Genomic DNA, 26,845 nt, shown 5'->3' with positions numbered 1-26,845 from the left:
ACAATCTTGCTGTTATTGTGCACATTGTTCTCCTGGTTCTGCTTATTTCACTCAGCATCAGTTCATGTAAGTCTCTCCAGGCTTTTCTGAAATCAGCCTCCTTATAATTTTTAAGGATATTATTTTAATATTAATATTTAATATTTTAAGGATATTAATTTCAATTATTATTTCAATAATATTCCATTACATTCATTTACTACAGCTTAGTCAGTCATTCCCTAACTGATGGGCATCCACTCAGTTTCCAGTTCCTTGCCACTACAAAAAGGGCTATTACAGATATTTGGATCCTTTTCCCTATTTTATGATCTCTTTGCAATACAGGCTTGGTAGAGACACTGCTGGATGAAAGGATAAGCACAGTTTTGTAGCCCTTTGGACAGAGTTTCAAATTGCTTTCCAGAATGGCTAGATCAGTTCACGACTCCACCAACAATGCAGTAGTATCCTGGTTTTCCCACATCCCCTCCAATATATATCATTATTTTTTCCTATCATCTTAGACAATCTGAATGGTGTGAGGTGGTACTGGAGAATTGTTTTAGTTTGCATTTCTCTAATCAATGGCGATTTAGAGCATTTTTAAAATATCACATTTCTTCAACTGAAAATTAACTGTTCATATCTTTTGACCACCTATCAATTAGGAAATGACTTGTATTCTTATAAATTTCACTCAGTTTTCTATATATTTTAGAAACAAAGACTCTAAGTATAATTTTCTTTAAGGTAATATGGTTATAGTTGCTGTTATGAAAACTTATGGTAGATGCTGGTATGAAAACTTATGTGAAACTTATCGTAGATTGTGTTCAAATCGTTATAATATGAAGTGCAAGCAAGGTTATTTTAAATTTTTTGTTTTTTCAAGTGTAAGTAATCTTGAATAATTCAAAAAGATATGTTAAATTAAAATATTACATAAAGCTAAACTCTTTAAAAAGACAGATAATGTAATGACTTAACTATTAATTAGAATATTTCCTTTATCAGCCTTTATTATTCCTTTATTATTACTGATCTTTATTATGCTTTTATTATTTATGAAGTTCATATGACATAGTGATTGTCACTGATAGTAACTGTGACCCATATATGTGTATCTTTTATGTATATATTTTAAAACATGTATGTATATAAATATGTGTGTGTGTGTGTGTGTGTGTGTGTGTTGTGTGTGTGTGTGTGTATGAACAAGATAGAAAAAAGCAATCTGAGATCAATCATTGTTCCTCCCCAGTGTACCTGAGAATTTATATTTTGGTGTGTCAAAAAATAGAGTTTAATTTGCTTTTTTCCATCAGAACCATTAGAATACTATAATACAAATTAAGACAGTTATATACAAAGTTTTAAGTACTTTCACATTAATGATATCAGTTGGGCTTTAAAATATTCCTGTGAGGTAAGTAGAGCAGTTATTGCATTACATAAATGAGAAAATTAAGAGGTTAAATGACTTGTCTATACTTATTGAACTATTTAGTTGCAAAGATGGGTCTTAAATTTAGATCTGCTGAATAAAAGCTCAGTGCTACATATAGTTCAGTGCTATCCCAAATAGGGGAGAAAGAAAACAACAAAAACCAAAAACAGTTCAAAGTATAGCACATGGGAATTAACAGAATCAACACATCCAAAAGGCAGAAACTTGACTAGATAATTTCTTATATGGTGGTCTGCTGTTCTTTTTGTTTTTTATTGCTAAGCAGTAATAATTTCTGAAATCAAGGTTGTTCTGTTTTTGTTTTACAAAGTGTTTATTTCTTGATGGTTTCAAATGGAATTTCTAGTTACATTCTAACTAACTGGTAGATTTATGGCAGACTTTACTTTTGCTATTTCCTTCCTATTTCCCATCTACTTACCTTTTCCATTCCCACAGTAGCAAGTATTACATCAGGAGAATGATAGTTCTAGAAATAATAATAGCCTAGTCTGGTAATAGGAGCCCAGTGCCTAGGAGGTAGAAAGGAAGTTTTCAACTTATGCCTATCTTCATACTCATTTTCATTTGTATTATTATTTGAATTGAAATTAAATTTAAAATGACACAAAGCACCATATGGGTAATTTCCTATAATTTTCTCTTATCTTATTTTTTGCCCAAGGAGGTATCAGTGCTACCTCTGCCTTAAAAGTTCTTTGATATGACTCCAAACTTAACTGAATTTCATTGTGGGCAAGATGATTGCTCTGCCATTTGTAAGCACTTTTGGATGTTTCTGTACGAAATCTTCTATGTGGTTGTTAGCTATTATTAAAACATCACACAGTCATGTACTATTGCTTAATTAAATGAGAGCTATGGTATATTCTCCCACATGTCCCTCCTATTTTCATATGTATAATGATGTACCCACTATCTTCAAAAGTGCAGTATATTGTCTGCATATTGTAAAGTAATTGTGAGGGTGTGATTATACACCTGTTAAAAACATTGTTAAATAGATCAAGAATTTTACCATTATTATTTATACCTAGAAATGAAGAATAAAAAACATTGCTGGATAGAAAGATGTATCAGATATTCTTTTGAAAAAGATGCAGTAAAAAGAAACTCAAGTATCCAGTTGTTCAGATTATTAGCTAATAAGGATTCATGGGGAGCCTAGAAAATATCTTTTAGAAATACATTAAAAGGCTACTTTATGGATCTAAAGAATTTCAAATCGGATTATTCGAGTCACTACCCTTTTGTCCTTATTTGACAAAAATGTATCACAGTTTCAACATTCCAAACATACCTGAAACATGGGAAGACATTCTTGCCGCTAATTTATAGAAGCTAACTTTATCAATATGACAGTAGGGCAGACATCAAGGAGTCCTTACTGGTGTCAGTAGCACTGCTTTCATAGCTTCAAAAACCTTGACTGTATTATTTTACTTTTTAGTGCCTTTTTATAGGATTTTCTTTCATGAATCAAAATAAGTGAAATAAATATGATAAAAATTTTAGATTCCTATAAAACACCATTAACAATTTGAAATTAAAATATTAAAATAATTCCAAGAGGTATTTTTTTTTTGTAATTTGAATATATAAGAAAAATGTTATGGGACAGTTTAAAATTTTAATTTTAGTACTGTTAGGTTGGATTATGCTACATTTCATATTTCCCAGCTCTGTACTTTATAATACTTTTTTCAGCACATTAAAACTTATGCAGTGAAACTGAATAATGGCAATGTTTTTATACCCTTTTATAGCCATTTCTTTTCTATAACCTCCCCCTGTTTCCTGTTAGCTAAACTATAAGCAGCTTTCTGTTAATTTATGAAAATGATTGTTGAGATGGCACATTATCACTGCTCTGGATGGCCCTTTCAGCATGTTAGAAGCAAAGGTCCAAGCAACATAAAACACATCAAAATTCATTAATGTGGTATTGATTATTTTTTGGATAATTAATTTTATTGCAGACCCTTGAAAGAGATAATGAGCTGCAAAGGGAGAAGGTAAAAGAAAATGAAGAAAAGTTCTTTAATCTTCAAAATAAGCATGAGAAAGCACGAGGAACTTGGGAAAAACATGTAGGTTTATTAAATTAAGTATTACAATGTTAAATAGATTTTGAAATAGTTATAAACATTTGAAATAACTACTAACTACTTATATTGCAAAAATAATGCAAGAACCAAATCAGATGCTTTGGCTGTTCTTGGATATCTTTTCTTTCAGAATGTTCTTGAAAAGCTAAATTACAATAAAATTCTGGCTAATGCTGTTGAGTTTGGAAAGCTAAGAATTCGATGTCCACAAGATACACATATAAATGTGCATTTACAAAGCTTATATGGCCTTCCAAAATGCAAGAAGCAGAGAGCTTACTTTTCCCATTAAACCATTGGTTAATGCATATTGGATCATCTAGTTTGAATAACTTGGCATCTGCTAAGCTGTTCAGTTTTTCCTTTGCTATCAAGCAGTGTATGATGAATTACCATGTTTAGAATGTGTGTATGCTATCTGAATTTTGTATGTTTTATCATTTCATCATAAGGCTTTGCTGTTTTCCTAAACTGCATCTCAGATTTTTGGCTCTTAATTTTAATTTCAATGAAGTACATAATAAAATAATGGTGTAAAGCCATATAAATTAAAGTTGTAAAATATGAAGGTTCATTTTGAAGATCGGTAGACCCCAAAATTAGATTTACTTTTTAAATATCTATTTAAATTGTTCTTTTTATTAAGGATTAATATAACAAAAATCATTGCCTCTAATCATATGGAAAATATATGTTTGGAAAGCAAATAGACTTTATTTCACGCTATTAGTGTTACAGAAATGACTATAGAATTCTTTTTCTTTTTTTTTTTTTAACTCAAATCTGTGTAACTGCCTGCCAGTATTTTTTCTAGTTATTTTTCTTTTCTTTTCTTTTTTTTTTCTGTATTTCATCTACTTTAGGACAGGAACCATGTCTTATTTACTTCTGCATCTACATGTGACTGTCCATTGCATATAGTGGGGCTTGACAAATATTTTAAAAATTTTGTATATATGTTTTGTTTTTTAGCTTTTCAATTCAGTTGCAGTATTATTTATTCATCTTGAGATATCAAATTTCCAATAATAATTGGTTGTACTTATAATTAATTTAATAGATACTATTTGCCTATTAGATGTTGCATTAAAGTAAATAGCAAATGGCTGGCTCATACCTTTTTTGTAAGTTATGTTGTTAATCTTTTCTAAATACATTTTTTAAAAGAGTAGTATTACTTTACATTCAATAAAAGATAGTTTTTAATGTCAAGTAACATATAATTTTTAAAATTCTGTTGATCATAATTAATGCATACTCAAAAATAATGTCAACTAAGAGACCATAGAACAGAATAAAGGAAGCTGTAGTAGAAAAGAGAATATGGTATTAAATATCCCAATGCATAAAAAGGTCAACTGAGTTTAAAAAAAATTAAAATTCATATTTGCTAGTGAAACCTCACATACATAAATTGTAAGAAATCAGTTTTAGTCCATGGTTTCTAGCTTCTACAACAATTAAGCCCACTCCCACAGCATTTCAGTACTAAATAGAAAAATAGTTTAGTACGGCAAAGCTCACTCATGTTTGTAAGTGAATGTTTGAAGTGGGGGATAGGCTCTCTATTCTTTATTTCTATTTTGGTCTACATGTAGTTTTTCACTTATTCCAAGAAGATGACTGAAAATCTAGGAGGGAGAGCAGCATAAAGTTATACTTTATGTCATTGATTCAGAGTTTAAAAGTGGGGAGTGAGAATAAGACTCATTTACAGATAACTAATACACTTTACATGAAGAGAATTTGCAAAGTGTTGAGTCCAGAGGAGAAGCTTATTACTGACAAGGCTAAGTGATGTTAACACTGAATTATTTCAGACTTGCTTGCCAGAAGGGACTTTCTTATGTGTATGATTTTACTTGTTGCAGAACCAGAGTTCTCAAAAGAGAAAAGTTTATTAATTGTTTTGACAGGTGTGAACAAATGTTACCTGTAATTACTAGGTTCAATTAAACTTCCACCATACACATAGTACTTCTCTGTTGGCTTATTAGGTTAAGTGGATTTAAATGAAATTTCAGACTAGCATTGCAAAATTTTAGAAATGAATAAAATAATATATGCACATATAGCCTTTTATACTTTTTCATTTACTACTTTTTGAAAAAACTTTTTTAGTATTCTTTAGAGGTTGTTTTTACTGTTGATCATTTTCCAAAATATCACATGTTATTAATATTAAAATGTTAACTTATGCACAGTAGATATTTCTTATTTTCAGATAAAATTTAAATTGTCTTATTTATTTGCTATAATTTTATTATAGGAACAGAAGCTCATTGAAGAAATAAATGTGATTAAAAATGAATTGATGTCAATTAAAGAAGCTCATCTTAAATTACAAGAAAGCTATAATGAATTATCCTCTCAGAAGAATGTATTTTTTGACCATGATAATAAGATTCAGGTAAAACTAAGATATTTTAGTGGTTATAAATGTGCAAAAATTAAAACCACTATTAAATATTTCTCCTTTAGCTATATTTTATATTTTGTAGTTTTAAAAAAATGTGTGCCCATCTTTTATATAGTCTTTCTTATTTGATCATGATGTAATGTAACATTTGATTATGCATAAGAGCAGCAACTGGTCTTCTGCCATTAGATTTCCAATGAATTAATAATTATTTATGGGTTTTAGCAAATTTTTTAATCATTAAAAAATCCATCAATTCCTACTCAATCACTCATTTTGTTTCATTTGTTTTATTCCTAATGCTGGTGTTTGTCTTTGTTTTTAAAGATGATCAATATTATTTTAAAAATTCACAGAATTTGATGTCATTTCTTCATGAGTTTTATAATTATTAGAAAATCATTATAGCTATTTAAGAACTATTTGTTCATTCAGAATATATTCAGTTCAAGGAAAGAACAGGTTTGTTCCCTTAAGGGAAAATAATAATTAGTTATGAAGTTGTTGGAAGTCGTCTTCAAGAAATAGAATCCATCATGTAAAAATTATTAATATAAAATATTATATTATGCATTACAACGCATTATTTAATGCCTACTACTATGCACAAGTTACTGTCCTAGAGTACAGGAAGGAAGGGATTATAAAATTCAGTTTAGTTAGGCAAATTCAATTGCATATTAAATTAACCTTTGAGGAAGTAAAACTTATAATAATAAAAAATGGGAAAGAGCAATAAGTGTCTACCTATGTTAATAAACTAATCAACAATATTACTGTGTCCCAATTAGAAAGCGGGAATTGTGAGATCTTAAGCAGATATAATTGTATAATGTGTTGATTTTATTTCTATTGTGATTGAAACAAGGAAAGATGGAAGACTGTTAGGATAGGGGAAGAAAAGCCAGCTGGATATACTGAGTGATATGGAAATAGTGGGGAGGTAATGGTCAAAGGAAACGATGTATCTTCAACTACTGCTATTGTACAGAAATGTGTCAGATAAAACTGACACTTCCTGCAGATAAAACAAATAGGGCTTTTAAAAAATAGAAGTACAAATGGATAAAGCAAGCCAGACAGAACAAAGACCATAAACCAATGTGATAAATATTCATATTGGAAGTGTCCTGTAGTTTAGGGGAACCAAAGCACTGAATGATACAGCCTAGAGAGGCCTTGGATTCTGGAAAATAATCAAATTAAGTCTATAATGTTAAATTTAACTAAGTAAGGATCGATAATAATTTAAGTCAGTGGTCCTCAAAGTGTAGTCCAAAGAATTGTTGGAGTCTCTGAAACCCTTTCAGAGGGTCTACAAATTCAAAATCATTTTTTATTTCTAATATAGTAAATGGCTATAAATATAACCCATGTGAACAAAAACTCTTTGAACAGATCCTTGATAGTTTTTTTTTAACAACATGAAGATACTGAGAACAAAAGTTTGAGAACCACTGATGTAAGAATACCAAAATTCTTTATTTGGATAATAAACATAGATTAATCAACAAGCATTTATCAAATACCTTCTATGTGCTAGGAACTGAGGATACAGACATATAAATGAAACAGTCCTTGTCCATAAGGAATATGAGTACATTTATAAGTATACACAAAATATAAACAAAAACAAATATAAGTTAATTTTGGGAGGGGATCTAGAAAGGGCTCATGATGTAGGAATATCTGTTTGAGGTGAATTTGGAAGGAAAGTGAAGATTCTAAGATGGTGGGGGAAGCTGTTGAGGTTGGAGGGTATTCTAGGTATAGTGGATAACCTGTACAAGCTGTGGCATGTGATGTGTCTTGTATGAAAAAGACTAAAGGGACCAGTTTGGCTAGACAGTAGAATGTGTGATGAAAACAAATGTAAATTGAAGTTGGAAAGATAGATTTGTGAGTTGCTTTACATAGCTAACAGTAGAATTTATATTTGGTCCTAGGGAACCACTGACATTTGTTGACCAAGGAAATGATGTGGTCAGAACTGTGATTTAGGAAAATGTCTTTGGCAGTTGTATAGAAAATGGAACGAGATGGGAGGAGACTTGGTAGACGGACCAAGTAGAAGAGTACTGCAAGGATCTAAAAAAGAAGCAATCAGATCTTAAATTAGGTTGTTGACCACATGAAAGGAGAAAGGGAGATAGACCCAAGTGATGTTTGGGGGATAACTTACTGTTTATGCACAATAAGGGAGAGTGAGAAATGGGCCATGCTTATCAGTTTTTCAGATAACATTGAGGTGAGAGGGGTAGCAATCAGGATTCCCTCTTTGGTCTAAAACAATGAGCTGAATCTGGTAACATGAAATTAATTAAGACACAAAGTTCCTCATTGTGGTTCAAAAAATATATTTCACATGATGGGGGAAGCATGGTTAGGTAACTGTTTATAAGGATATTTAAGGGATGGAAAACTCAAAATATGCCAATGGTGCCTAATGTCAATCCAGAAAACCAGAATCATCTTAGGCTGCATTAAGAGAGAAAGTGTCACCCAAAATCATATATGATACTTCCATTGTACTTTCCTCTCACCAGATCATATCTAAATATTGTGCTCTGTTTGGAGTGCCTCATCTTTGGCAAGGTGGAACCATCCAGATAGGAGTATGATGAAGTCTCTTAATACCATGCCATATCTTTTTAAAAAATCAATTAAAAGGTTGCTTAGTCTAAAGAAGATTTTGGGAATAGGGGGATGATTGCCTTCAAGGATTTGAAAAACTATTATATAGAAGAAGAATTAAGTTTCTTTAGGCAAACCTCAGAGGAAATAGATATAGTTGCAGAGATGATGGTTGCAGAGAGGAAGATTTGGGCTTAGAACCTAAAGAAAAATTTCCTAATAATCAGAGCCATCTACAAATGGGATGTGCCATCTTGGGGAGGGGTAGCAAGTTACCTCTGCTAAAAATTTTAAAGTGAAGGATTTTTGACCATTTGTGGTGTGGAGGTTCAGTTTTGATTAAGTGATCTTTGGGATTGCTTCTAATTCTTAACACTTGTGATTTTTGTGAATTATTTTGTAATGTAAATGATTATTCCTATTTTGTTTTATATTTTACATAATTTTCATAAAGTTGGGCTTCTTAAAGTATTTATTTCGTAAGCTATCATTGCCAAATCATTATTATTCATGAAGATTACAGAATTTGGCAAGTGACTGATTGCAAGTAATTCTAATTATTATAGAAGAAAATGTAGAATAGCACATATGGTCAAGTAATTGGGCAATTATTTAATCCTTTAAGAATTGGCAATTATAAAAATATTACTAAGATTCTAATATTCAAACAATATAATGCCTAGCTAGACATTGGTAACCTATAGACTTAATTTGTCTGTTTGAATAATTTTATTGACTATTCTTTTTAGGATAATTGATAGACCTATTTAAAAATAAATGATTCTGATGACCATAGTAGTGTGCCAACTTTTTTCAAAATCATTTGTCTTTTGAAAGATTAAAGAAAAAGAGACAGATGAATATGAATTGGTGATTTGAAATCCTTTTTTAGTTAAATCTAATCTCATAATCAAATAAATATGCTATGTTATAATTATTTCTAAATTTTAAACAATTTTTCCTCATTTTATATCAGAATGGCAAAGAAGCAAAAGAAAATGGGAATGAAATTTCAACAGAGCAAAAACAATCTAAGTTGAATGAAATCACCACCATACAACAGCAGAATCCTCAGCAAGAAATAACTGCAGCAAATGCCATGAATTTTTGTTCAAACACTGAATATAGACCAATAGTAAAAAATAACCAAGGCCATGAGAGAAATTCAGAAGGTAACATTAGTGCACTAATAATTTCATATTTACCTATGAAGATCATTCTTTTGCTTTTTGAGAGATAAAAATATATGAAATATTGTTCCTTCTCTCAAAACTTTTACAATCCAGTTGGGAAGATAAAATATTTGAATTAAAAATTACAGGGTAGACAACCAACAATACAAAGCCAAATGAGGTGTTCAGAGCATAAGTATTATAGAAGTTTAGAGAAGGAATCACTCTTAATTTAGACAGGGATAAACAAGGGAGGCTTCATGGACTCTGATGGATAGATAAGATTTAAATAGTCGGAGAGAAAGACAAAAAGGCCCTATTAAAGAGGGAAACTATGACCAAAGGCATGGAGGTTGGAAAATAGGTAGTATGTTTTAGGAGTTTAATGAATAAGCCAATTGGGCTAGATCAGAGGATTTATGTAAGGGAGTAGCCAAAGGTCATGCTATACAAATAAATTTGGTCGGATTGTAGAAGGTCAAGCTGGGCAATTCAGACTTTATTCTGTAGCTAGTGGGAACCACTGAACATTTTTGAACAGTAATGACTTGATGAAAGCAGAATTTTTAAAAGACCAAAATGGCAGTGATTTGCTGTATGGCTTGTGGAAGAAAGAAATCAGAGGCAAGGAATCTAGTTATTAGAATTTTACAATACAGGTATGACATGATGAGGACCTGAAAGAAAGCAATAGTAGTAGTAATCATCATCATTGTAGTGATGTAGTAGTAGAAAAAGAACAAGAGCAAGGAAGCAAATCTTTGTGAGAAAGATTTTGAAGTAAGAACTCATAGGTTTTGTGGTTGATGGGATCAATTCATTTAGCCCAAGTTCTTAGAATAGATACTAGTAGAAGCTGAAAGATATTCAATTAGAGGAATAAAAAAACGCATGACAACTTTAGAAACTGAGGTTTTTCTAACTGGTAAATCCAAGATTCTTTATTTGTAATCTGTGCTTAATTGGGCAAAACAAGCAGATTTAACATTGATTCCTCAGATTTCACATATTTTTTAACTCAATTTGTTTAAGTCAACTAGTTTTATATAATGAAACTTACGTTTGAAAAACCCAGATAATGCTGGAGATTCAAGTACAAACCTAATCAAATAAATTAGCCCTTTAATAAATAGTACATGCCTATAATTGTACTGTACACATGAAAAAAAATAGTCTAGGGAAGTAAAATTCTTATATATTTATTAAATAATTAAATTACCTCTTTTTAATATAAGATTATATGAATATTATATCTGAAATTATACTTATCAGTAAGTTTGAGTAGCATTAAGTATTTTAATGTTTCTGTTTTCTTTTTCTTTAGAATGTTAATTCTGTCTTTTACATAGATTATAGAATTAGAGAGAAGGAACCTAAAATGTTATCTAGTTCAATCTCTACATTTTATGGATGGGGAAATTAAGACCCTGGGAAATCCCATGATAATAAGTAAAATTTTATATATTAACTTAAAATTTGCAAAACATTTTGCATTTATTATTTCATTAAAATCTCATAACCAGTTAATCTAGATGTTACAGATCTTTTTTTTTTTTTTTGCAGATGAGGAAACACCATTCTCTAATTAGATAACATTGATAAATTTAAAACCATTTTGTATTTGGATGATATTGATACAATTAATTTGTTTGAGTTCTATTGATTAGTAAAATAGTACTAAACTTGACAGAAACATAACAAAATAAAACAAGACAAAACCAGGCATTGACTTCTTTTTTTCTGTGTAATTTTTTTTTTTGTGTGTGTGGCAGAATTACAATTTTTTGAAAACAATGAGAAAAAAGAAATTGATCCTACTAAAGAAAGAAAAACTGAAGAAAAACTACTTAAAACTTCTCAAAGCAAAGCTTTCAGTCCAGATGAAGATTTATTGCGGCAAGGCCAGATCTGTCGAGTATACACTGCTGACTTGAGAAACACAGAAGCTACACAAACAAAAGACAAAAGGTGCTTAGAAAGAGGTTTTGGTTGTGTGGAGTTTCAGACACTGAATAATTCTTACTCAGTGACAGAAATATCAGTGGAAAAAGGAAGGATTCTTCAAGATAGACCTCAAGAGTTCATTCTCCCCCGTGCAGATGAGGCTTCAGAAACTGGTCACAAGTCTGTCCAGGAAAAGCTTCCTGTTAGCAATCATGATGTGAATAATGTACAATGTGGGGAAGATGTTGCTGGGAGTGAAATGTCCAAACAAGAATCCAGAATGAGTCTTGGGACTGAAGAAAATACTATAAATGAAGAAATTTCAAATAATGACCTAAAAGAAGCTAAATTGAATCCTTCCCCAATTGCAAAAGATGTTTCTATTGACTATCCAAAGGACAGCTCAAGGGATGTCAGTTCTTGTGACTCAGATGAAGAGTGTAAATCAAATCAAACACATCCATTATGTAAAAGAGAATGTGATGATGCACAATGTAAACAGAGTTGTTCTGCTCAAGAGAACCATGATACTTTAGGGGAAATGGACCTAACTAATATCTGTGGTATGACAATTAATAACCCTATTTCATCTGCTGCCTTAAATGATAATGAGAAGGTATATTCTGAGAGTCCAAAAAAATTCTTTAGTATGAAGACCATCCCAGGAAAAGCCACTCCAAGTCTGAGGGAAGTAGTTTCTTGGGAAAACTTGAATGAAATACAGAGCCATCCATTCAGACAGGATGGTCCTAAGCAGGTAGAAAGTGAGGAAAATGTGACAGTTTGTCTTTTTCAAGTTAACCCTGAGAATACAGATGTTTCACAGATCCAAGATGTGGAAGCTGCTATTCAAAAGCCTACTTTTGGGAAAACTACCACTGGTACACCAAGTCTTTCCAGCAAAGAGAGTCAAGTTAATGATGCTCAGATAAATGAAGCCAAAGACAATTCCATCGCAAAAAATGACCTCTTCCTTGTTAGTAATATTATGGCACAGCAGCAAACATTGTCAAATAATTCAAGAGAGAAAACAGACTCATTAAGTAATACAGTTTCAGAAAGAAAATATATTGAAGGACAGCTGGAAGAATCATGCTTGTTTCACATAAAGCCATCTGGAGATTTAGTAAACAGAAGTGGAAGGTCAGCCTTTGATCTTTCAACTTCAGATAAAGAAACTGAGAAAACTCCAGTATACTTAAATTTTTTAGACCCTCGTCCTTGGGCAAAAGTAAATCAAGTTGAAAGTCAAACAATGAACACTTTAGCTTCCAAGATGCCTTTGTTGCTAAAAGAGAGACTGGTGGGTTCATCAGAAAACAAAAAGAAATCTTCAAAGACACTTTGTCAAAATCTTGGCCTGCATGCTGTCATGAGGAAAATAAGAATGGGTAAGAGGAAGAGTTATTTGACTTAGAATTATGGTTATCTTTCAAATCTTTTGGTCTGCTTTTTCGAAGAAAGATCAAGTTTCAACTAACTTATGAACTTTAAGTATTTTTCCTTAAGTTTCATTAGAAGTGTTGTAGGGTAAAGGTAGAGAAAGCTATATTTATATAAAAACTTGTCTTTTTCCTTTAGCAACATATCTAGCCCACCACTATCAGCTTGTATGTAACAGGAGTAAAATTTCATTTTGAAAATTTTAATAATTTATCTCTAAAAAGAAAAATGAACATGATAAAATTATAATTTTTAAAAAAGGTTTGGGATAAATGGAAATAAGACAAACATAGCCAAAGCTCTTTATTGAAAATATATGTGTAGTCTCCTCCTATTTTTTTTCCAAAAGTAAGGAAGGAAGAAACTGAGTGTGGAAGATTGCACATAATATGAGAATTCTTTGACATCTTGTTTAGTTTTGCTAAATTGTTTTTTCCTTAAAAATTTTTTTTTTTTTGTTAATCATGACTATCTGGAAGGTAGAAAAGGAAAGAGACTTTGAGAAATGTAGGTGATGTAAAGACAAAAGATAGCAACAAATCCATTTAAAATAAAATAAATGTGTGGTGCAAATTTGTGTGAAAGGAGAGGAATCTATTGAATGTGATCTATTTATAGTATATATATTATATACATATGTATATATATAATTACATATATATAAACATATGTATGTATGTGTGTGTGTATAATATATGTTGTATATGAAAAAACTAGTGAGAAAACAAATTTGCATTTAAGTTCAAATAACTGCATTCATACCTTAGCCTCTAATCTACAAAATGTTACAAAAGGAGTCTGGGAAGTGTTAGTTCACCATAAGCCAAGGAAGTCCCTGGCTGAGACTAACAATGAACCCCAAAAAGCTGTCAGAAGGGAGGCATCCACTTCCAGCTGGGGTGATTAAGCTTAGAGATGAGCTCCTGAGTGACTCGGAGAAGAGCATCTTCTGTCTCGCCCAGGCTAAGCATTGTTGACTTATATGAAAAAAAAATAGTGCTTTTGAGATGAAAAGAACACTAACATTCCAGGGAGCTCAGGCTCACTCAGCGGAGGCAAACCCAGGGAGTCTGGCACACTGGCTCTGCCAGCAAACCCCAGTGACAAACCCAGTGTGGCAGCAACTTAGTGGCCAAGTGGCTTGGCCTTGCAGTGGATTAGCCTGTCCAGATGTGACACCAGAAACCACAGGGAAGCAGTGGCAACACTGTGAACTTCAGAGGGCCCTCTGGAGAAAGAAGGAACATCAAGGCTATGCAGGCACTGCCCTGCCACTCCTTACACTTTAGGAAGGCAACATTCCATGGCAGCAGAGCAGAGGATGGAAGGAAATGGTGGGAGGGGAAGAGGAATGAACAGATGTGAGGCAGGAAAACCAACCATACGTAGTCTTCTAGGTGACAAGTGCTGAGGGCCTTACTGTGAGCTCCCTCCAAGTCTGCCCCTTTGTCATTTTGCTTTACGCATAAAACCCACTGTTTACTGCTTAAAACCTTTAGCCACTTCCATCTTTTCCACTTTTGGAGTCCAATTCTAGTTTACTTCCCTTTCATTCAAGGATTCAGCTCTACTTGCTTTTCCTCATCCATAGACCTCCATCACCAAGCCTACATGCCCTTCCTTCTCATCTGCATCCTTTGACTTCCTTCTTCAAGGAGCCCTTTCCTTCTTCTTACTATCCTTCTCCATCTTCTTCCCCAACCATTTTCTATTACTTTGTACAAGTCTCATATTTTCCAAATTGTGTGCATGATGTCTCCCATAAAATACGAGCTCCTTGTGGGCAGCGACCATTCTTGTGCTTTTGCCTTGAACCAATTACTTAGTAAAGTGCCTGGTACTCAATTTCTTCAGAACCAGGAGCAGTGGGTGGAAACCGAGAGGAAGCACATTTAGGCTTCCTGTCAGAAAAGATTCCCAACCAATGAGAGCTGTTCAGGAGTAAGGTGGGCAGTCTCAAGAGGTGAATAGTTAGTAGTCCTTGGAGTTCTTGAAGTTCAACAACCACTTGCTGACTCTTCAAAAATGGTGATCCCTTTTGAGTATGGATTTGGCTACAAGTTTACTGAAAGCCCTTCCAATTCTCAAATTCTATGATCTATATCACGATGCTAGAATTGTAATTTGAAAAGTTATTAATATCATTTATGAAAATGTTGATTGTATTATGAACATTGATGTTTTATAAATATTCATGATAATTATGTTATAGCTTTTAATTATATGTGACCATAAGGAAAATCCATTTATTGATTTTTTAGTAAGCTCATGCTAGAATTGAGTAGGATTAGATCTTGAGTGAATTGTCCCGTTTTAGCAAGATGCATTTATCTAGTTAAGGGAGTGTAGAATCTAAAAATAAGTCTTTGGTGTTTTCAGGCTGAAAGGACAGGGCCTTCTAAAGGAAAGTATGTAAAATTGAAAAGAAAAATAGTTTTCCTATTTAAATCATGTAGTTTCTTCAATAGAACTTCTATTCAAGCATATCATAGCTAGTGCCAAGTCACATTAACGTGCATTTATTAAACATCTGCTATGTACCAGGCATTGTGCTATCCATGTATTAATGCCAGTAATTAGTTTTGGCAAAGCAGTGTTAAGTGAAACAATGTTACAGGAACCAATAGTAAGTTAATTTTAATTTTAATTTTATACAATCAATTGGTTAAGTTATTGTAGGATAACATGATGTTATTCTAGAAGCTACTTATCATTTATTTTAATGTGCCAGTTAACATTTATCCAAAAATGCAGATTGGAGCACTTTTACATGGTTTATCCTATGTTATGTGGGGAAAAGTAATAGCTCATTTCTATAAGACTTTCCAATTTGTAAATCACTTTCCTTACAATATGTGTATAAGGTAGAGATTAATAGAATTACTATTCCTATTTTACAAATGAGAAAACAGGCTAAAGAATTAAAATGACTTGCCCAAAGTCATACAGCTAGGAGATGTAGTGGCCTGAATTTGAATGCATATAGTAGAGCTCTGGCCCCCATTTTCCACTATATGACGTTTCTCAACAGGAGAAGTAAAAACAGCTATTAAAAATACATTTTGCTAAAACAAAGTCAATATTTGTTTTTTCCAGAGAAATTTTATTTCTAAATAGTAATAATTTAATTAGGATTGTATGAATTTAGAATTTGAGAAAAATAGGACAGGATCTAGGCTGAACTTTACCTTTGTCTGACAAGTTCTTCATGATTCACAATAGATTTTAAATAGATCAAGGGGAGAATGTTTAAAATATTCATAAGAATCATATTTTAAAATACCCCCATCTACCATAAAAGCATTTATCTAATGGCATCACATTGATTAGCTGATTATGAAATATTTATTTCTGTTCATTAAAACTTAAGAACCTTTTCTGGATAGTGGATTGTTTACTATTTTGGTACTTCTGGAACTGTGGTTCCAGTGATTTGTTTAAATGTTATCATTTCCAATCAGCCTTGTAGACTGTATTTATTAATTGCTATATGTGCTCCAAATTAATAGGACTGAATATTTTTAAACACGCTCTACAATTTCAATTGTTTACTAACTCTACCTGCCTTTTCCTCTGTTAGTTTGAATTAATGAGTATTCAAAAACCAAAACCAAAACCCTGATTTTAGAGTTTGCTTGTGTAGGCAATGAAGTGATGGATAGAAGTAAAATTAACATTTTATATGTGTTACGCTGTTTCAGAAAATATCCCTTCATTTTATTTCAGTTGTGTCTATTAGTATTAATTGTGATAATCTATACATCTTTACATTGTTAATGAATAATAATCAGCAGGTTTTTGAAAGGCTTTGCCATGAACATCTTTCTACTTGTCTTCCTAAATGAAATGCCATAATAGAAGATCAAAGTATAGGAAAACAGTTAAGTATTCATAGGAAAAATAAAATAGAAATCTGATTACTTTTTTAAAGCACATGATCAGAGATAAACCAGAAGTTCAGTCACTAAAATGAGTGTCTAGAGAATAAAATGCAGTTGTTGCCATTTCCTTTTTGTCAATCAGATACTCCCAGCATTAACAGAATGGCTGACACTTTGACTAACTCAAGTATCCAGCCAAGTCCCAAGAGAGATCCCAGAGAAGAGTGGAATGCGATTGCAGAGACATTTTATGATTCTTCTTTTCCCACAGAACATGTGAGTCAATTAAAAATATGGCCAAGCAGACCTTAGTGAGCTAATTCTAGAGATATGTGTAGAACTTGTACGCATCTGGATGCTTTAAGACCTAACCGAGCTCCAAAATAATATCAAGAGGGCAACGTGGCACCATTTTTCACAATTAAGGTTGATAGAAAACACCAGGAAAAAGTCACAGTATATAAATCAAATAGATGTTATCCAGCCTGTTTTTGGAAGGAGAGTGTGAGATGGTGGTGCATTGTGTACTTCTAGAAAAATAGTTGCCAAAATTTAGGAATAATGCCATATTTTCTCATTCTCATTATTTGTTGAAAAACAATTACATCAGATCATTTTTAGTTTTAATAATGGTTTTATGATAGATACTTTTCTTGTCTTTTAAAATGTGTTTAATATAGTAAATGTAGAAATTGATTTAAAATAGATATTCCAATAAGAACAGGGGACACTTTGTATGAAAATGCCCAATATTTTACATACCTTACTGTGTTATGTATGTATTGAAAGCAAAGTATCCGAAAAGAGATTATATAGCTCCCTGGAGCCCATTTGTCAACTGAGAGGTAACTAACCACCGCTGACAGCTTGCTCACTGGGTTAGATCTATAAAGTTCACAGTATCTTAGTGGGCAAAACTTTCAAAGGGAAAAATATTTGTTCTGTTTGTATCTTAAAAAAGACACTTATGGACACGACAAATGATTTTTTTAAATAATAGAATTAGCAAAAAATGTTCAAAAAAACAATAATGACAGATTTGGAAGCCTTTGTTTTAAATCTCAGAGAAAAATACATTATATAACTTTTTTAAACATACAAAATGAGTCATCATTAGCTTTAGATCAAATATTTTGTCACTTTCCTTTTTAAAAAAATACTCAATGTGATATGATACTTCTATTTTTGTCAGCACTCCCCAAATTTTACCATATTTGCCAAGAAATCAGGTTGTATTATTAGTTTTCTGCTTTTCAGTTCCATTTTTAACTAAAAAAGTTAGTTTCAGCACTCTGTTTTAACTCTCTTTCTGCATCACTCTGTTGTTTTCTGAATAAGAGTTAGGCAAAGCAATTTTTTTTTCTTAATCACATATTGATGATACAGTGGTATGAAATCTGAGTCCTAATGTCCTCTGATATTTCTTCCTCCCCCCCGCCCCCCTCTATTATTTATCAAGCTAATAGAAATTAACTGACTTGCCCAAGGTCACACAGCTACTAAATGTCAAGTGTCTGAGGTTGGATTTGAACTCAGGTCCTATTGACTAAAGCTGGTGCTCTCTCCATGATATTATTTTAAACAAATCAAAAAACTTATACCAGAAAGAAATCTGATGTTAAATCTAACCATTTCTCCCTTCAAGTAGATAAAGGCAAACAATCCAAGATCATATTGTTTTAAGTATATAGAGATGGGGATTACACATGTCTTTATCTTCTTACATTTTAACTCTTATTTCTTCCCCTTTCTTTACAGAATATTTATATTTATATTTCAGAACAACACTATGAACTAGATCTAACATCCCCATTTACTGATTTGACTGTTCCCTAGAAGGAAAATGCTCGAGGTCCTTAGAAAGTCAATTCCCTTATAGGCCCAGAAAGGTCTAAGTTTGTCTCACTGTATTGTAACTCCTTGGCCTTTGGAATATCAGGTTTTGACCAGGAATTTGATACTGTCCAGGAGCTCTCATTGTCCCATTGCCGTCTCCCTGCTTCCAACCCTGGAGCCGTGATTTTTCCTTTGGGATTTCCTTCACAGTTCTGAGACTGAGAGATTCCCTGGCAGGCTGTAGGGATCCAAGCCCATCCCCTGTGAATAGTTTCTCTTATACTTCTTGTCACTGTTCTAGCTCGGCTTTGGTCCTTGGTGTCTGCCACATCTGTTGCCTCGGACAGAGCAAATCAGGGGTTTGACCTAGGCCTATAATTATCCTAAATAGAGTGATCATAATTTAAGAGTCCCAGAGCTGAACCAGAGTCTCCTGTGGTAACACTGGAGATGTTCACATCCTGTCTAGACAGAAACCTTCAAAGCCACAACAAAGGACTCCTGCATCAGTATTAAATTGACTGTCTCCTCCTAGTCATGTCCCCTGCATGCAGCGAGGAAAAAAGAAAGATAAAGTGATGTGCCCGGTCACATGGCTTGGCAGGATCAACATGGAGGGTCCAAAGAAGCCTCCTGCTCCTAGGTTCAGGGCTTTGTCTACTACAGCACAGGGCTCCTGTGGTTCATATATGTAAATGACCATTTTAATTTGTGTCCACACCTGATCCATGGGACGTTTCTGGTCATACTTGTTCAAATCCAGTTCTCTCCTCCATCTGCTTTAGTTACATGTGTATATTCTTTTTTTGGGGGGGGGGGGGGGGGAGGGGGAGGAGGAGGGAGGCAATTGTGATTAAGTGACTTGCTCAGGATCACACAGCCAGGAAGTGTTAAGTATCTGAGACCAAATTTGAGCTAGGGTCCTCCTGACTTCAGGGCTGGTGTTTTATATGTGTGTTCTATATGGTGTGCTGCCCCATACATGTGTATTCTCCATGCTATATAAACTTTCTTTCTCTTGGAGGCAGTCAGGTAGCAGAGTGAATGAAGTTCTGGACCAGAGGTCTGGTGGGCCTGAATCAATATTAGATATTTACTAGCTTTGTGGCCCTGGGCATGCCATTTAATCTCTCTCAGCCTCAGTTTCCTCTTCTGTAAGATGGTGATAGTAATATTACCTATTTCCCAGAGCTATTGTGGGGATCAAAAGAAATACTTGAAAAGCACTTAGCACAATGTCTGGCACCAACTGGTGCTTAATAAATGCTTGTTTCTTTCCTTCCTTGATTCTATTGAATTTTTGTTACAATTTTTAGTTATAATTTTGTTCTAAGTTATCAGGGTTATTTTTATTTCACTCTTCCAAAGTAACTTTTGCCCAATTTGGTATTACTTGCCAATTTAATGAACTCATTTTAAATCTCTTCATTTTAGTCGTTTGTTTTTTAGATTTTCCTAAATGACGCTTATGTTATTAAATAATGAAGAGCTCATAATTTTTTTTTTTTTTTTTTTTGCTGAGGCAGCTGGGGTTAAGTGACTTGCCCAGAGTCACACAGCGAGGACCTGCTAAGTGTCTGAGACCAGATTTAAACTCAGGTCCTCCTGACTTCAGGGCTGATGCTCTATCCGCTGTGCTACTTAGCTGCCCCGAGCTCATAACATTTAACCATTAATAAAAACTCTGGTCAAGATCCTAGACAGTTGTATGGAACTGAACAAATTATGGCCTAAGCCAGATTTTTCTATTTTGTTGACAAACATGTGGGATAAACTCAAAAGCATTCAGAACTATTTATTCCTTTCTCCTTGTCCCTATTACAGGACAAATTAAAGTTGCTGAATGAATGGATTAGTAAGATTAATTCCAGTGGACATAATTTGCTAGAACTTTAAAATACTTTTAATTGTCCTATAATAACTTGTGATTTTTTTGGTGACTGCAAATTGATTTTCCGAGTGTCTTTCTATGAGATAATAAAGTTTTTTGTAAAGTGCCATATACTATGAAATTTATTTCTACAACCTTTTGATCCTTAAAACCCACTCCCTCTCCTTCCCTCCCCCCTCCTCCCCCCCCACTGCGAGATTGTTAGAGTGATTATTTTCTCTATGTTACAGACAATTCCAGAGGGGACACTCTAGTAATTCAGTTAGTAGTCACATTGAGGACCACAATCAATGTTCTTTCCCCTTACCATTAAGATAGACTTGACATTTGACGTTTTCCAGGCTTCAAGTACTTCTCTCTCACTTTTTATTTTATTCAGCTCTGGTCTTTTAATTAGAAATGTTTGAAAGTTCTCTATTTCATTAAATTTCCATTTCCCCTCCCCCCCATGGAAAATATTCCTTTTTTTGTGGGGTGGGTGATTTTTGGCTGTAATCCCAACTCTTTTGTCTTCAGGTATATCACATTGCAAGCCCTGCAGTTCTTCAATGTACATGCTACCAAATCCTGTGAAATCTTCAGGTACTTCTCTTGACCTTCCAAATGTCCCTCAAAGTAGCTGTGTCTATAGTAATATTCACTAATTTCTTAAGTACACTAGGATGGATGTCACTAGGACTTGCTGATTTGAACATGTCTATCTTTTCTCAGTATTCTATTCTTCAATTCATATACAAGTTAAGCTTTCCATTTATTCCTATAACAGATAATACTCACTCCAAATAACTTGAACCTTTTCATAAGTAAATTTTTAAAAAAATCACGCACAATCATAAACCTCAGTTTCTTCTTTATCTTCTTGTTTTCTGTTATAAGGACAATTTCCTTGATCTCCTTTTGCTTTAGTTACTCAAGAAGTGTTTTTCTGTTATCTTTTGTTTCCTACATGTTGCATATCCTTTTTCACTTTAGTTTTTTCTACATAATGGTGCTATTTCTTTGAATTTGTATTTAGTCATTTAACCAGTGATGGTTTTTAATTACAAAATGGGGCTGATACACATAAGCATCATGGTGCATTTTCCCAAGATTGGCTTGACCACATATGGGAAACATCTTGGCATAGTAGAGAGAGTACAGGGGTTAGAATCAATGCAGGTTTAGACACTACAACTTCACATAGTTTTTAAAAAAAAAATCAAATGACAATATCTGTGAAAGCATTTTGTTAACTGCAAAGCCCTATATAAATGAGGAGTTCAAATGGGGAGTACCCCAAATGAACTGCTTCCCTCAAGCAGATTGTCAGTAAACACTTATTAAGCCCCAGGTATGTGCCAGGCCTCGTGCTGAGTTTTGGGGATATAAAGAAAAGCAAAAGAGGTCCACGTGCTCAGGCTCACGGACAAACAAGTCCTATATGCAGGACAAACTGGAAATCGTGAACAAGGGGAAGGCCCTAGATAGAGATTGGGAAAGGCTTCCTGAAGAAAGTGGGATCTTGGGTGGGACTGAAAGGAGGCAGAAAAACCAGGAGGCAGGGATGATGATGAGGGAACCTTGCATGAATGGGGGACAGCCAGGGAAGATGCCGAGTTGGAGATGGAGTGTCTTGTTCAAGGAATAGCAAGGACGCCAATGTCACTAGATCTCACAGTACAGAGTAGGACTGCTAAGACTCTCAGGGGAAGGCCTTGAATATTTTATCCTGGAGGTGACAGGGAGCAATGGGATGAGCGGTTGGATCGGGTCTTAAGAAGATCACTTTGGCAGCCGAGTGTGGATTGATTTATCTAAGAGACTTCTGGCTGGTGGACTACCCAACGACAAGCTATAGAAACAGATCAAGTGAGAGATGATGGGGGCCGGCAACAGGGTGACAGCATTGTTAGCAGAGAGAAGGCAGGTATACGTGAGAGACGTTAGGAAGGTGGCAAAAGTGATGTGGGGTGTAAGGAACTGAGAATGGCAGTTATGAGCTTGGGAGACTGGAAGGAGGGTGGCGAAGTTAGGAATAAGGGAAAACATAATGACTTCAGCGTGGACATGTCAAATTCAAGATTTCTCCGGGGATTCAATTGGTAGTAGATGGCAAACTGGAGGACGGAGATTTAAGAATCATTAGCATAGGACAGCTAGGTGGTGCAATGGATAGCGCACCAGCCCTGAAGTCAGGAGGACCTTTGTTCAAATCTGTCTTCAGACACTTAATATTTTCTGGCTGTGTGACCCTGGGCAAGTCATTTAACCCCAATTACCTCACCCCCCCCAAAAAAAAAAAATCAGCAGCACACCACTACTGGTGATTGATGGAAAGATCATCGAGAATAGGAGTTACCTCAAGATTGAAGAAAAAAGATACTTTGATCTTCAAAAAAGAGCATGGATTCACAAATTATAAGCTAGTGAGTTTGACATCAATTCTGGCAAAATTTAAGAATGTTTTATTAAGGGAATTATTAATAAATCATCAAAGGAACAAATGATTATGAAGTCAGATGTATGATGGCCATGCCAGACTAACTTGATTTCCATTTTTGGCAGGCCTATGGGACTTAGTAAGTCTGGGGAATTCTAGAGATATTATTGACCTAAACATTTTAGCAAAGTATTTGATAAAGACAAACTTTTCATTTGGAAAAAGTTGATATGGGCTAGGTGACGGTAGTTAGATAGATTCAGATGGCTGGATGTGAAAGACAGTCATTAATGGTTCTGGGGCTGCTGTGAACTAAAGAGGACTGCCCCCAGAGATCTCTGCTTCTTGACTGTGCGCTGTTTAAGACTTTTGTCAATGATCTGGATAAAAGCACAGATGATATACATATCAAATATGTAGGTGACAAAGCCAAGACGATGAATAGGTCCTGGACATCTCACAAGGATGAGATAGAAAAGACCCACCTAGATAGCAGCGGTTTGTACCACATACACGTAGTGGAAGAAACATGAATCCAAATTCTACAATCAGTTCTGCTATGATGCTTGTTTTGAAAATGTGAATTTGTTGCATGACTGATTTATTAGCGAACGACTACAGCATAATGTGAGTTGTGTTTGCTTATGCACACCTTTGAAAATGGCAAGAAAACACAGAAAACAGTAGCACTTAATAATAAATCATAAAGCTGCAACCCTTCTGAGGCTCACTTCCACAAGTCCACTTCCGGTCCTTTTTAAGCATCACATTTATTATCTGACAGTGCAGTAGGAGCTTGGCTAAGGAAAACTGGTTTGCTTCTTTCCCCTTCCCCATTTTCTATGATGGCAGAGGCCCCAAAGTGACCACTTTGCCAGTCGGTGGGAACCAGGATGCAGGCTGAAGCCTGTAGACATTACCACTATTTATTGTAGTAGTTACGTGTTCTTAATACTCAATTACAAACATGTATGAAACTTTTTATTTGGTTCCTATGTTTTTATAACGTGTCACTGGGACTTATGGAGTGAGACTTTTAAGTGCAACATTGTTATGGAAGGGCATGCATTATTCAAAAAGAATTGTTATAAGAACATTTATATACTGCTGTAAGAGCTGCATCCAGCTAAAACAGAATCTCATGATAATCCTATGAGGGAGGTGGTGTTATCCCATTTTACAGATGAGGAAAACCAAGACTGGGAATTTAATTTGTCCAGGGTCACGTAATTAGTTTCTGAGGTGAGAAAGGTCTTTCTTCTAGTCCAGGGCTCTCACCAGTATGTTATATAGCCATCTCCAGGATAAAAAAAGGGCAATAGGGTAGCGTTTTATATTAAGGTGTGAGGAAATACAGAAATCCAAGGAGGACCAATGAAGGGAAAAAAGTAGTATTGAGTAACGATGGGAAAGACTGATTATCCAGAAATCTCTATTTTAATAAATTCTTGAGCTTTGTTAATTTCCTTTTTCCAGAAGCCTAAGACATGGTGGAGGTTCCTTCCATCATTTTCTTGCTAAAGGTTAACAGGAACCTTCAGAAGTTGATCTGTTCTATTTATCACATCAGTTGACCTCTTCTGGAGACTTCCTACCTTATCAATATTTCCTAAATATAGTACCCAGAACAGAATGTAGCAATAAATAAATGCTCCAGATTTAGGTGTGACCAGGGTGGACTACTGTGGGATTATCCCTTCCTAGTCCTACAAACTCTGCTTCTGATAGCAGCCCTTTGCTGGCAGCTGATTTATAATGGTGATCAATTAAGACTTCTAGATTTTTATTGAAAGACCTGATGTCTAGTCACCTTTTACTTGCAAGGTTGTTTTTTTTTTTTTTTTTTGACTCAAGTGTATGATTACACAAATCCCTATCATCTTATTATAGATTCAAGCTAGTGCACCAGCCTGTTGAGATCTTTTGGGATCCTGCCCTGTGTCTTCTGATGTTAGCTATACCTTTAAGCTTTTTGGTCCACCTACAAATTTGATGTCATTTGTCGTTTTATCCAATTTTTTGATGCAAATATTAAAACTGCTCAGGGCTAAAGTTCAAATCTCTGGGACATGGCACTGAAGAGCTCAAGTCCAGTTGTTATTGAGCTGTTAATGACTGGATCTATCCTTTCAACTACTTCTGAATCATTTAGTTGCACTGTCATCTTCTCCATATCTCCTTGTACTTCTCAGGAGAATATGCACAATTTAGCAATTACTTAGCTAAACTCTAGGAAAATTATGTTGATAAGACTGTCCTTGACAAGTCAGCCACCACGTCTAAGTTCAGTTAATTGTCAAAAAAGGAAAAAGGTTGTTTGGTTTGATCTGTTCATTTTCCCCAGAAGCAAATGTACTGCTCTATTTGCAAGGTTATTCATTCACTTCCTTTAGTTAAAAAGTCGGGCCATTTCTCATCCTGCAGTTCTGTAGTCTCTCACTCTCCATGATCTTCAGACTATCACCAGTCATGGCTCAGCATCACATCTCCCAATTCTTTCATCCTATCAGATCACAAAGATGTGCCTAGAAGGTCAAATTTATTCCCTGAATTTGGCCCAGATCTGAAAGACACCAGACAAAATTTTCTAATGTTTGTTAAGATGAATTCTAGACCTATTTTAAGCCACGGTACTGAAATCCAAATCCCCTTTTTGGCTTGAAAAGGGATAGAAAACTTTCAAAAATGAACTTAGAATCATACAAACATAAAAAGCCTCTGAGGACAGAGATTTAAATGCCAGATTTCCAAGGGGAAGAGTACACAGAAGAACGAAGGGCATACAGTGTTTGCACTGCCCTACCTCACTCTACATACTTCTAGAGGAGTGAGGTTTGGGTGTGGGGAGATCTTTATTAGCCAGAACCACACTTAGAACTTTCCAAGTCCTTAAGATTCTTTGGGCATTTCAACACAGCCTGTCAGAGGTTTGAGATTGAGGATCATTTCTATACCAGTCTGGGACATTGGGGCAGGACTTTGTGGGCTTACTTAGCATCTCCCGGGCATCTGGTCAAGGGCTCTGCAACACGTTGGTATTAATGTTTATGCATTGGAATTTCAACAAGAAAAGTTTACTATCTGAACTAGTTCTTAGCTGCTCCATTCAGGAGACAAGGGGACTCTATCACTATTTTGAAATAAGTTAAAATGAAATAAAATCCAAACAACAAATTACCTACTAATTTAAATTATTATTTGTCAAGAGTTTAAGACTTGACAAGGAGAATAAATCTAAGCAGGAACTATGGCTTCTCATTTCAATTTAATTTCAGTAAACATTAAGTTCTGACTAGGAATCTACAGAGCAAGGCACTATGCTAGATGCTGAGAATATAAACAAGCTAGCATTGTATACAGTGGAGAACCCTATTTCCCCTACAAATACAGGAATAAAGATGTTCTTCCCACCCCAATGTTGATAGTTTACAAATGTTAGCAAATGACAGAGAAGACCATAGGCTAACAAGATAAAACGATCTTTTCTGTCTACTTAGAAAATCCTAGAGCACCAGCAAATGGAGATAATAGTTCCAGCAAAGGAGTAAAATGATAGAAAACGAATCCACAAAAGTAAAAGTTGATTTTTCTCAATGACTCTAGCTGTTGTCTGCCCTGCAAAATTACCTTGTATTTCCCCCACTAGAA

At 34.3% G+C, this 26,845-nt stretch overlaps 1 protein-coding gene across 2 annotated transcripts in view; it reads left to right on the top strand.

Moving 5' to 3' along the window:
* The window catches only part of CCDC73 (coiled-coil domain containing 73), a 108,557-nt gene that overhangs the window by 79,913 nt on the left and 1,799 nt on the right, over nucleotides 1–26,845 (top strand). Inside the window, exons 12-16 of one of the 2 annotated variants that reach the window (XM_051966962.1) lie at nucleotides 3,430–3,540; nucleotides 5,828–5,968; nucleotides 9,588–9,783; nucleotides 11,556–13,118; nucleotides 17,194–17,327. In XM_051966962.1, coding sequence (XP_051822922.1) covers nucleotides 3,430–3,540; nucleotides 5,828–5,968; nucleotides 9,588–9,783; nucleotides 11,556–13,118; nucleotides 17,194–17,327 — 2,145 coding nt within the window. The remainder of the gene's footprint in view (nucleotides 1–3,429; nucleotides 3,541–5,827; nucleotides 5,969–9,587; nucleotides 9,784–11,555; nucleotides 13,119–17,193; nucleotides 17,328–26,845) is intronic. The other variant, XM_051966961.1, reaches the window with a different exon arrangement.

Source organism: Antechinus flavipes, chromosome 6, assembly GCF_016432865.1.
Source record: "Antechinus flavipes isolate AdamAnt ecotype Samford, QLD, Australia chromosome 6, AdamAnt_v2, whole genome shotgun sequence".
NCBI lineage: Eukaryota > Metazoa > Chordata > Mammalia > Dasyuromorphia > Dasyuridae > Antechinus > Antechinus flavipes.
Note: the sequence above shows the minus strand (reverse complement) of the source record. Positions and strands in the feature narration are given on the sequence as shown.